Raw genomic sequence first — 13,324 nt, forward strand, 5'->3', positions numbered from 1 at the left:
TGCTTAACCACCTGCGCCACTCAGGCACGCCCTTGTGTGAAGTATTAAACGAAGTTTATGTGCCATTTTATTAGCATTTGTCACAGGATTTTGTAGTAATCATTTATGTCTATCTCTCTTTTCACCCACCGTGCACTCTGAGCTCCTTGATGTGTTGAATTCATCTTTGTAGGTCTACCGTCTTGCGTATGTATTATAGTACCTTCTGAGTTCATATTTATTGAATGACTGAGTATACTAGGAAAAGGAGAGAAAGTTTTGTTTTCGGGCGCCTGGGTGGCTCAGTTGGTTAGGCGACTGCCTTCAGCTCGGGTCATGATCCCAGGGTCCTGGGATCGAGTCCCACATCGGGCTCCCTGCTCTGCGGGAAGCCTGCTTCTCCCTCTCCCACACCCCCTGCTTGTGTTCCCTCTCTCGCTGTGTCTCTCTCTGTCAAATAAATAAATAAAATCTTTAAAAAAAAAAAAGAAAGAAAGTTTTGTTTTCTTATAATCTGTATTTTTTTTTTTAATTTAATTTTATTTATTTGAGAGAGAGAGAATGAGAGACAGAGAGCATGAGAGGGAGGAGGGTCAGAGGGAGAAGCAGACTCCCCGCCGAGCAGGGAGCCCGATGCGGGACTCGATCCCGGGACTCCAGGATCATGACCTGAGCCGAAGGCAGTCGCTTAACCAACTGAGCCACCCAGGCGCCCCTTATAATCTGTATTTTTTATTCTTCCCTTTCTTCATTGTAACTATCAGGAGGCTTTACATATGTTATGGACTATGTCTCCCATTCTATCTGTTGTTATTTATACACCTTGTTCTAAAATTACTGACAGCCTCTGTTAACCATTAAGTTCAGGATTCCCTACCTCTTAATGATCATAATCCTACAATAACTCAATGACATTTTCTGATTCCAGTCTTGCCTGTTTTCAACTTTTTTTTTTTTAATCTATCAAGCTTCTCCAGTAATAAAACCAGAGGTTTTGAGGGATTCTAAAAAGGAATCATTGATCACCAGAAGCCATCATGGGTTTATTAAGTCATATTTGATAAACTCACTTTTTTAAAATGAAGTATATGAACTGTTGATAAATGTTACAAAACGATAGATTACTTTCTCTTTTTTCTCTCTCTCTGTCAAGCAGTAATACTGGATGTATTAGTTGACTCAATCTGCCTTAGTAAAATACTACAGATTAAATGGCTTCAACAAAAGATTTTATTTTCTCACTATTCTGGAGGCTAGAAGTCCAAGATCAAAATGCCATCTGGGTTAGTTTCTGCTGGGGCCTTTGTTCCTGGACAGCCATGTCTTGCTGTCCTCACATGGCCTTTTCTCTGTTCGAGAGTAGAGAGAGCTCTCTGGTGTCTCTTTGTCTTATTATAAAGACACCAGTCCAGCTGGATTAGGGTACCACCATTATGGTCACATTTAACTTTAATTACCTCTTTAAGGGCTTCATCTCCAAATATAGTCACCAGGGGGGCTGGGACTTGACCATGTGAATTTTGAGAGGCACAGTTCCGTCCATAACACTGGGCTTTATCAAATTCAAGGATGTGTACAAAAAGAAAAAACTTGAATCCCTCCACTACATCATTAACATTAGGTGAACATCATTTGAGACATCTTCCTAAACACATACAAGTATAGAAGCATAAATGGATTGATGGATATGCAGATCAGTGTAGGTTTCTTTTAATAAAGATTTTATTTATTTATTTATTTGAGAGGGAGAGAGAGAGCACACAGAGGGAGAGGGAGACACAGACTCGCCGCTGAGCAGGGAACCTAACACCAGGCTCAATCCCAGGACCCCAAGATCATGACCTGAGCCAAAGGCAGACGCTTAACTGGCTGAGCCACCCAGGTGCCCCCAGATCAATGTAGTTTTGTATAGGCCAATATAAAATAAGTATTATTACATGTAATTTTACTTATATTGATAGAAGAAAAATGAGTGAAGTTGATTTATTTAACTCAGATAAATATTTCTTTGCTTCAAGTGATTTTAATTCTGGAGAGATCCCTAATAGAAAACAAATTATGAGAAACATTATAAAAGATTATAATACGTTTTTAAATTTCATCTTTCAATTTTAGACAGCATTCATTGACTCCCTGCTACAAAAGATGAGGAAATTAACATTCTTCCTCCTATAACCTCATTATAATTTGTGTTATTTATTTTAACTTTGGCAGGTTTATAGCGCTTTTATTCTGTTCTCATACCAATATTCATGTATGTGTTTAGTCTTTATATTGTATTGAATTCAATGCTTATCATCTTTTACCATTTATTTTTAAGTTTTTAAGTTTAATTAGTTGTTTGATTTGATGGATTTCTTTGATAAGTAATTTGTTTAAGCAGAATTCCTGGGCATTTTATTTCTTAGGTTCTTGAATGATGAAAATACTTTATTTGCTTTTACAGCCAAAGGATATTTTCAGCACATTTAAAAAAAAAATTTAAGATTGGTAGGGATTGCTCCATTCTTCTGAAATACAGTGTGCTGTGGAGATCTGAGGTCAGCCTCTAGATATCTTGAGTACATGCCTGAAGAGTTCTTTATCTTTGAACTTCAGTAATTTAACAGAAATATGTCACAATGTTGATCATTCAATATCAGTTTTGCTTTGAAGTTGGCATTGTTTTTAGGGGCAGATTTAGGTCACATTTCATTTCATGGAAATTTTATTTTATCATGTCATATTGTTTTTCATATCTTTATGTTGAAAACTTTTTTTTTCTTGGTTTGCTCTCATATTGTTCCTCTGCTTTTTCTTTGATTGTCTCAAACATTTATATTTTAATCTGTGCTTTGTAGCTTCTTATTTCTGTATCAATTCTTTAATTCTCTTTGCTTTCATCACTACTGAATGCTGCTTTTTTTTAACCACTCTTTCATTTGTAAGGTATTAGAGGTCAGGAGATTTTGAGATGCAGCTTTACTATCTTTACTCAGTAATTGCATTTATTTTTACTCTTTCTTTAGTATATTTGTACTTACATAAGAGTTTAATTTTTTTAATTAAGATTTTATTTATTTATTTATTTGAGAGAGGGTGAGAGAAAGAGATAGCAGGAGCGGGGTGAAGGGCAGAGGGAGAAGCAGACTCCCCACTGAGCAGGGAGCCTGATGCGAGGTCAGATCCCCGGAATCCAGGATCATGATCTGAGTGGAAGGCAGACACTTAACCGACAGAGCCACCCAGGTTCCCCTACATAAGACTTTATAAGGACTCCCTGGTAATCTTTGACTGGTATCAGGAAAGTACTAGCTGTCACTATAGTAGGTGACTTTGTAATTAATTAAATGTCTGAACGCAAGCTGCTCATCAGGATTAATATTATCTTGGAAGGGGATTTCTAGCAGATCCCCTTTAGATCCTTGTCCTATTGAATATTTTGTTTTTTGGGGATTTTTTTTGTTTGTTTTTCGTTTTGGTACAATAAGATGTTTTTTTAAATAAAGCATGGGGACAGGACCCATGGGCACGAAGAGATGACCTATGGAATTTTTTTTTTTTTTTAAAGATTTTACTTATTTGTCTGACAGAGAGAGACACAGCGAGAGAGGGAACACAAGCAGGGGGAGTGGGAGAGGGAGAAGCAGGCTTCCCGCGGAGCAGGGAGCCCGATGCGGGGCTCGATCCCAGGACCCTGGGATCATGACCTGAGCCGAAGGCAGACGCTTAATGACTGAGCCACCCAGGCGCCCCCCTTTGGAATATTTTTAATAGGAGTTTAGATAAATAAGTAGAAAGCATGGTCATGAAAACTTGCAAATGATAAGAAACTAAGGGAGCTAGATAGTAAATATACTCGATGACAGAATTAGGCCTATATTTTTCAGTTGGCTAGAACTAGACCAAATAAAATAGGGATAATATTTAATGGAGGTACAGAGAATATCTTTCTTGGGTTTAAAACATTGAAGAATGAAGGAGACCTGTCTTGGCTAGGTGTATGAAAGAGGCTTATGCATTTTAGATGATAGTATGCTCAGAGAGAGGTCAGCAGGGCAGAATAGATGCCCAAAAGCTGATGAATAAACTTGATGAATAAAATACCAGCATCTGTAAGTATGGAAGTGAGTCTTCCTTTTCATCTTTGCTGTTTAAATCACACTTGTATCATGTGGAGAGTGGATTGAAAAAGAAAAAACAAGATAAATTAAAGCACATTTAGAGAGCACCCATGATATGAGGGGCTGCAAGGCTATGACTTGTGAAAAATAATTGAAGGAACTAATGATTAATATGGCAAAGACTTAGGGCTCGTAATACCTGTCTTCAAATATTTGAGGAATTCTTGGATCGAATTGGAATGGGATTTATTCTCTGTCATTCCAAGGAAAAAAGAAGCAGTGAGTTGAATTAACATTAGGAACTGTCAAGAACTATAGAAAGTTGAACAAGGCTCCCTGGGAAGTAAGTTTCCTTTCCTGAAGCTGTATAAATACTGCTTGGAATGCCATTTGTTTGAAATATTTTGATTGGAGAGTTCAAACATTAGACTTTCAGTTACATGAGTATATATAATATGTATAATGTAATTTATCCATTATATATTTGTAGATAGTCTGAATTGTATCTTCTTGTAATTGCAAAAGATTTCAGTCTCTTAGAGGTTGTTTGAACTTTGTTTTTATGAACCTGTTTAGTACAGGCAGATTGTTTACTTTCAGAATTCTTTTAAAATCACCTAATTATAAATATTTTATTTTGATATACCTTGTACCATTGCAGTTAAGAAATATTACTTTAAAAAATTTTTGTTATAAATATAGTCTAATTGGCCATTGGCAGAATTGAAATGTTAATTCTTTGTTATTCACATTTCTGTCAAAGAAAAACATTCAAGAATCAACTGCACAGCTGATAACACTGCATGAAATGTTAGAGGTAAGTGTTTTGTGTAGTTGTTTTGTCTTCAAGATTTCTTTTAATTACTGATTTCTGAACGATTATACACAAGGTCAAAACAAAATACTGCATTAGTTCTTAAATATACCAACCTTTATTAAATATATTTATATTAATTTATCTTTAGTATAAGACTAGGGTCTGTTTTCTATACCTTACTAGAAGGAATATTGTCATTTTTTAAAAGAACATAAGATTGGGGACTAGCCCTTAATCATTCCCAAGATTATTACTTTAAAAAAATTCTTGTGTTGTTATTTATTATTTACACAGTGAAACCCTATGCTTTTACATGGATGGAATCTTTAGTTGGCATCTCTATTTTATCTGAACTACATGTTTGAGTTTAAGGATTCTTTCCACAAAGTTGCAGAAACTTGTACACAGTTTTAAAGATGTTTCCATTTATTAATATCTGTAGTTTTTTTTAAAAGGAAGAAAATTATTTAAGTTAATACATAGAAATTATGACAAGCAATTATTCAAGGAGAAAAGAGATCAACATTCTTTGGTAAACAAATTTTTAATGTTTTATTATAGCTGTATCATTTTTTTACTAAGTATGGTATATCTTGAACGATATTTTTTCCTAGATTCTTTTAAATAGATTATTTGATGTTCCACATGATCCATATGTCAAAATTAGTGATTCTTTTTGGCCACCTTATATTGAGCTGCTCCTTCGTAATGGAATTGCCTTGAGACATCCAGAAGATCCAACCCGAATACGATTAGAAGCCTTCCATCAGTAAAAGGATGGTCTCTTTTTTTCACACAGTACTTAATGAATCTTGTCATTCAAGGATAATAGAAACACTGAGGATTTACTTGGATAAAGAATGTTATTTGCAAATCAAAGTACATAGTCCCTCTTCCTTTTATCCATAAAATGACCTGTGCCATCTACTATTCATTTATAAATGGTTCTTTCAATTCATTCAGTGCTTTGGTGTGTTCAACTGGATGGAAAAGAATGCAAGTAAAAATATTCTAGACTTAATCATTATAAAAGTTTTGATATACCTTCTGCAGTATTCTTTGGAAAATTCTTTGTTAATTTATAATATTGCTTATGTAATTTTCTCCTTTTGAAATTTATGACAGTTTATTTTATGCATTTTGAGTTCCATTTGGTGCTTATGTCTTTAAATTTAGGAATTATAATGGAAAGGCCATTTAATTTGCAGGTGGTTTTTAAATTGACAGTATCTGATGTAGATGGAATACATAATTTAAAAGTAGTAAATCTGTTCCATGTATACTGCCTTATTTCTAGATTTGTTAAAAATTGGAACAGAAACTAATGGATAAGGGTAGCATGAAAACTATATTTTAGTATGTATTATATACCAAGTGATATTATATATTAAACCATTCTTGATTGTTAGTTATTGTTAACAAAATTGTGTTGATAAAATTTTGTTAATTCTCCATGACCTTTCTGTAAATAAAATTCTCTTATCTAAAAATCTCTAGCTTTTTTGGTGATGTGGCATGATATTTTAATAAATTAATTAGATTTTTTTCATAGGTTGAAAAATGAGGATATTATAATACTCATTCAAGATTACAAACAAGCTAAACTAGAGAATTCCAAATCCTTTTAGTATCATCAGTTTTCTAAAAGGACTTAGTGTGTACTTTTTTATATTTGAAAAAGCTTTCTAATGTTTGTCATCCATATTTCTTTCTTACCTTAAATACTTCATTTTTTTTTAAAGTAAGCAAATACTATTCCAAGTATATCTTGTCCCTTTTAGAGAAAATACAAATACTGTTACATTTCAGAGAATATAAGTTCATTTATGGGAAGATGACATAAAGTACCTTGCTAGACTACTCCAGTTAAAGTCAAAGGAGTGACTATCTTTTAAGTTCTTGAAGTTACTGGAGAAGGGAGAAATTGATTCAGTCGGTATAACCCTGACAATAATTCTACAAAGTAGGTAGTACTGTTGTTCATGAACTTCTTTGTGTTGCAAATTACAGAAAGAAATAGATAAAGCAGTAAATACCTTGCTTTATTGGTCAAGTCTTCATTTCACATTTTACTCATAAAGATAATGGTTAGGATCTTTTGAGTGCAGTATCTTATATAAAGCATTAAAGAAAATATAATGATTACATCCTATTTCTTCTTATAGGCTTCTTACGTAGCAAGATTATTTGCCCAGTTTTGATCTCAATTATAAACAAAGTAAGTTATATAGTAGAATTAGTCTTGATTTGTACTCCATCTAAGCTTACAGCTCTTGTAATCTTTCTGTGGTTTTGAGAATGTTGGAGAAAATGTTTCAAGTTCTGAGGACTTTTATGTATTTTCAATTTCACTGCTTTAAGATAATTACTGAAATCTATTAAGACTTAGGATTGGTTTTTATTTTACTGACTCTTAAACATGATAATGCAAAATGTCAGAAAGTAATACCACATTCTAGCTTTCCCACATCAGATGGTGATGTTAGCCTAATTTAAAAACAAAAAATTGTTTTAGTCTACCAGAAAATTTATTTAACTTTGTTATTGGCTGATGTGTATGTATGGACTGATTTGGGAGAAATTATATCTATATTTGGTTGAAAATTCAACCCATATGATTATGACCCTTTGAGACTTATATGTGGTTATACACCTGTATTAACATTTCTGATACCCTATTTTCCTTAATTTACTTTTTTGTTTATTTAGCTAACTATTAGTTTACTTCTTTTTTTCCCCGTAACATATATTTGGATCAAATGTCTCCACATAACATTTTTGCACATCAACACTTTGAAATCAAGACACTTGATCTTATTAATGTATATATTACTATAACAAAAATTGTTTTTTAATATATTGACAACTATTTCACTATGATTTTTTAAATTGAGGTATAATCGACATACAATGTTTTATTAGTTTCAGGTGTACAACATAATGATTTGATGTTTGTATATATTGTAAAATGATCACCACAACATCTGTCATCATAGTTAACAAATTTTTTTTTACTTGTGATGAGAACTTTTAAGATCTATTCTCTTTGCAAGTTTCAAATATGCAATATAGTATTAACTACAGTCACCGTACTGTACATTATATACCCACTGACTTATTTTATAACTAAGTTTGTACCTTTTGACCCTCTTCACTCATTTTGCCAACTCTCCACCCCATCCCTGCCTCTGGCAACCACCAATCTGTTGCTTTGCATCTATGAGCTTGTTTTCTTGTTTTGTTGTTTTTAGGTTACACATATAGGTGAGATCATATGACCCATAGCTTTTTCTCTTTTTCACTTAACATAATGCTCTCAAGCATCCTTGTCACAAATGGCAAATTCCATTCATTTTTATAGATGAACAATATTCCATTGTATTTATATGCCACCTTTTCTTTATTTATTCATCTATTGATGGATCCTTAGGTTGCTTCCATATCTGGGCTATTGTCAATAATGCTGTAGTAAACATAGGGTTGCATATATCTTTTTGAGTTAGTGGTTTCATTAGTTTGCTTCTTTGTTGCTTTTACCAAGAATTATACTTTTCAATTCTGTAGAACATCCTTTATTTGAAAGTGAAGTTGGGTTAATGGTAAGTGTATATTGCAAACTCTAGGGCAGTCACTAAGAATATTTTCAGTATAATTGATGTGCTAAGACAGGAGAGAAAATAGAATCGTGTAAAATGCTCAATTAAAACTAGAGAAGACAGAAAAATGGAAGACAAAGAGAACAAAGACAATGAATAGAAAATGGTAACAAATATGGTAGATGTTACTCCAGATACTAATCATTTGATAATCATTTTAAATGTGATTGGACTAAATATACCAATTCAGGCAGGACTGTCAAAATGGTTAAAAAAAGAAGACTCAGACTATATGTTTTCTGCAAGAAAACATCATATTTCCACATCATATTTCAGATGAAATATAAAGACTCAGATCAAAAGTAAAGGGACGGAGAAAGATATACCATGCTAACATTAATCAAAAGAAACCTGGACTTATGTTAGACAAAGCAGACTTCAGAGCAAATGACCAGGGATTACAAGGAACATCACATATTGATGAAGCTGTCAATTCTCCAAAAAGACATAATAATCTTTAATGTGTATGCACCTAACTTTATCAGAGTATATAAGGCAAAAATTGATAGAACTGCAAGAAGAAACAGATGAATTCACAGTTATTGTTGGAGACTTAACATTCCTCTATCAATAATTGACGGATCTAACAGGCAGAAAACCAGTAAGGATATAGTTTAACTGAATAGCACCATCAATCAACTGAATCTAATTGACATTTATAGGATAGTAATCCAGCAATAGCAGAACACACATTCTTTTCATGTTCACATGGAACATTTACTAAGACCACATTCTGGGTTACCAATAAATTTTTAAAAGACTACAAATTATGCTTTGAGACTACAATGGAACTAAACTATAAATCAATAACAGAAAGATACCTGGAAAAATCCCAAAATACTTGGAGATTAAACAATATCTAAACACATACATTGAAGATATCTCAAGAGAAATGCTTAAATATTTTGTACTCCATGAAAATATAACTCCTCAAAATTTGTGAGATGCAACAAAAGTGAAGTTTAGAGAGAAATTTATAGCATTTAATATATTAGAAAAGATGAAAGATCTAAAATCAATAATCTTAAGATTTTACCTTAGGAAACTAGAAAAGGAAGAGCAAAGTAAATCCAAAGTAGCACCTGGCTGGCTGGCTCACCTGGGTGAAGCATGTGATTCTTGATTTCAGCATTATGAGTTCGAGCCCCATGTTGGGTGTACAGATAACTAACTAACTTAATTAATTAATTAAAAAATAAATCCAAAATAATAAGAAAAATGATAAAAGAGTAGAAATCAAGGAAAATGAAAATAGGAAATCAATACAGAAACTCAATGAAACCAAAAACTGGCTACTTGAAAATATCAATAAAACTGATAAATCTCTAGCCAGGCTAACCAAGAAAGAAAGGAGACAGATTAATATCAGAAATGAAAAGAGGGGCCATCAGTACTGAACCCAGGAATGTTAAAGGGATAAAGGTATATTATGAACAACTCTATACCCTCAAATTTTATAGCTTAGATGAAATGGACCAAACCTACGAAAGACATAATCTACCAAAACTCACAGAAGGAAAAATAGCTAGACTGCATAAGGCTATATCTGTTAAGGAAATGGAATCAATAATAAGCTTCCAGAACAGAAAGTATTAGACCTAGATGGTTTCAGCAGTGAATTCTACCAAACATACAAGAAGGAAATGATGTCAGTTCTGTACAATCCATCCCAGAAAATAGAAGCAGAAAGAATAGATCCTAACTCATTCTGTGAGGCCAGCATTACCAGAATACTAAAACCAGACAGAGACATTACAAGAAAGGAAAGCTACAGATATCTGTCATAAACATAGGTGCAAAAATCCCCAATAAAACAATCAAATTCAACAATGTAGAACAAAAGTTTATCCACCACTGCCAAGTAGCATTTGTTCCAGTTATACAAAACTGGTTCAACATTCAAAAATCAATTAATGTAATTCATGACATCATCAGACTAAAGCAGAAAAATCATCTGATCGTACCAATAATAGATTACAAAAAAGCCATTTTCCAGCTCCCATTCATGATAAAAACTCTCAGCAAGCTAGAAATAGAAATTGATTCTAAAGTTTATACAGAAAGGCAAATGATCCAGCATAACTACCAAAATATTGAAGAACAAAGTTAGATGACTGATACTAACTTTAAGATTTACTCTAAAGCTACAGTAACCAGGACACTATGATATTGGTGAAAGAAGAGACAAGTCAATGTAACAGAATAGAGAGCTCAGAAATAAGACCCATACAGATATAGTCAGCTCGTCTTTGACAAAGGAGTAAAGATAATCCAGTAAAGCTGAAGACTCAACAAATCATGCACATGCCAAAACATATAAAGAAAAAACATAGATACTGACATACCTTTAACAAAAATTAAATCGATCATAGAGCTAAATGTAAAATGCACAGCTATAAAAAAATACACAGCTATGTTATGTTCTATTCTAGAACAGAAGAGATAATCTAGTCTGACCTTGGGTTTTGTGATGCCCTTTTTTTAAAAGATTTATTTAGGGGCGCCTGGGTCGCTCAGATGGTTAAGCGTCTGCCTTCGGCCTGGGTCATGATCCCAGGGTCCTGGGATTGAGTCCCACATCGGGCTCCTGGCTCAGCGGGGAGCCTGCTTCTCCCTCTCCCTCTACTCCCCCTGCTTATGCTCTCTCTCTCTCTATCTCTGTGTCTCAAATGAATAAATAAAATCTTTAAAAAAGTGCTTTAAAAAAAGATTTATTTAGAGAGCATGCACATGGGTTGGGTGGAGGGGCAGAGGGAGGAGAGGGAAACATAAGTGACTCCGTGCTGAGTACGGAGCCAACACATGGCTCAATCTCATCACCCTGAGATCGTGACCTGAGCCAAAACCAAGAGCTGGACCCTTACCCGACTGTACCACCCAGGTGCCCCTCATGATGACTTTTTAGATACAATACCAAAATTCCAATCCATGAAAGAAAAAATAAATTGGTCTTCATTAAAATTTGAAATTTCTGCTTTGTTGAAGGCACTGTTAGAATGAAAAAATAAGCCATGATAGAGAAAATATTTGCAACATATGTATCTGTTAGAGATAACAGAAGTAACCAAAATATACAAAGAACTCTTAAAACTCAACAATAGACAAAAAATACCGCAATTAAAAAGAGGACAAAAGCTCAGAACAGTCACCTCACCATAGAAGATACAGAAATAGCAAATAAGATGAAAAGATCTCCACATCATATGTCAGTAGGGAAATGTAAATTAAACAACAGTGAAATACAACTACAAATTTACTAGAATGGCCATAATCCAAAACACTGACAGCATCAAATCCTGGTGAAGATGTGGAACAACAGGAACTCTCATTGCTGGTGGGAATGCAAAATTATACAGCTACTTTGGAAAACAGTTTGGCATTTCTTATAATACTTCGTAGACATTTATTATACAACCAACCAATTATGCTGTATTTACCCAAATGTGTTGAAAATTTATGTCCACACAAAATCTTTTTTTTTTTTAAGACTTTATTTTTGGGGCACCTGGGTGGCTCAGTCGGTTAAGCGGCTGCCTTCGGCTCGGGTCATGATCCCTGGGTCCTGGGATCGAGCCCCACGTCCGGCTCCCTGCTCAGTGGAGAGCCTGCTTCTCCCTCTCTCTCTGCCTGCCTCTCTGCCTACTTGTGCTTTCTCTCTCTGTGTCAAATAAATAAATAAAGTCTTTTAAAAAAAAAAAAAAAGACCTTATTTTTATTTATTTGACAGAGACACAGCAAGAGAGGGAACACAAGCAGAGGGAGCGAGAGAGGAAGAAGCAGGCTTCCCGCCGAGCAGGGAGCCTGATGTGGGACTTGATCCCAGGACCCTGGGATCATGACCTGAGCCGAAGGCAGACGCTTAACAACTGAGCCACCCAGGTGCCCATGTCCACACAAAATCTTGCACACAAGTGTTATAGCAGCACTTTTTCATAATTGCCAAAAATTGAAAGCAATACAGCTGTTCTTCAATAAGCAAATGTATAAACAAAATGTGGTACATTCAAATGATGGAATATTACTCAGCTACATTGTGGTTACCTTAACATACCTAGTTGCCATATGACCAGTTCCAGAAAGTGCTCAATATCAAAAGATGAGTAACCCTGTAGTTTTGCAGTCAGCAAGAGCATGCAGGAATGATCATGTCCTAAGGAGGACTGCCTCTCCTAATACAAATGAGAGACCAAACATACTAATCATAACATCAGAATCTCCTTAATTCAAAAAGCAAAATTCAACTGCCGTATATAGGAGACATATATAAAATAATTCAGAAAGGCTAAGCATAAAGGGATGGAAAAAAGTCTATAAAACATTTGGGCATTTTTGGCCCATTTGGGAAATTGGGTTGTCTGTCATCTTACTGAGTTTTGAGAGTTTTTGTGTATTCTGGAAACAAATCCTTTATCAGATCTATGATTTACAAGTATTAGGCTCTTGGATGAGGAAAACAGCAATGGTAGACTGGTGAAATTTGAGGGATCTATAATTTAATTAATAGTATTGTACCAACTGTAGTTTACTGGGCTCAATAATTTTAATATAGTTATATAAGATGTTAACATTAAGGAAGCCAGGGAACTCTCTGTACTACTTTTGCAACTTTAAAATTAATTTAAAATAAAAAGCTAAAAAAATAAGACTTCAAAGTAATAAGAATGAGTTATCACATTAGTGTACTCTTTATTATAAATTTTGGCATTGATAAAATTTAAGAGAAAAAATATGTAGAAAGACTTAAAAACTAGATAAACATTAGTGGATCA

General features: G+C 34.1%; 1 protein-coding gene across 8 annotated transcripts in view; it reads left to right on the top strand.

Moving 5' to 3' along the window:
- The window catches only part of CENPK (centromere protein K), a 133,003-nt gene that overhangs the window by 34,077 nt on the left and 85,602 nt on the right, over positions 1-13,324 (top strand). For 5 of the 8 annotated variants that reach the window (XR_014146736.1, XR_014146735.1, XM_081825700.1 and 2 more), the window contains exon 10: positions 4,846-4,899. Coding sequence is in view for 4 of the 8 variants with exons in the window: in XM_081825700.1 (XP_081681826.1) it covers positions 4,846-4,899 (54 nt within the window). In the remaining 4 variants the exon portion in view is untranslated. Of the gene's footprint in view, positions 1-4,845; positions 4,900-5,513; positions 6,379-7,064; positions 7,118-13,324 lie in introns of those variants that run through there. The other 3 variants (XR_014146738.1, XR_014146737.1, XM_006732541.3) reach the window with 2 other exon arrangements.

This window comes from Leptonychotes weddellii, chromosome 7, assembly GCF_054177405.1.
Source record: "Leptonychotes weddellii isolate Sample4059 chromosome 7, ASM5417740v2, whole genome shotgun sequence".
NCBI classification, from domain to species: domain Eukaryota; kingdom Metazoa; phylum Chordata; class Mammalia; order Carnivora; family Phocidae; genus Leptonychotes; species Leptonychotes weddellii.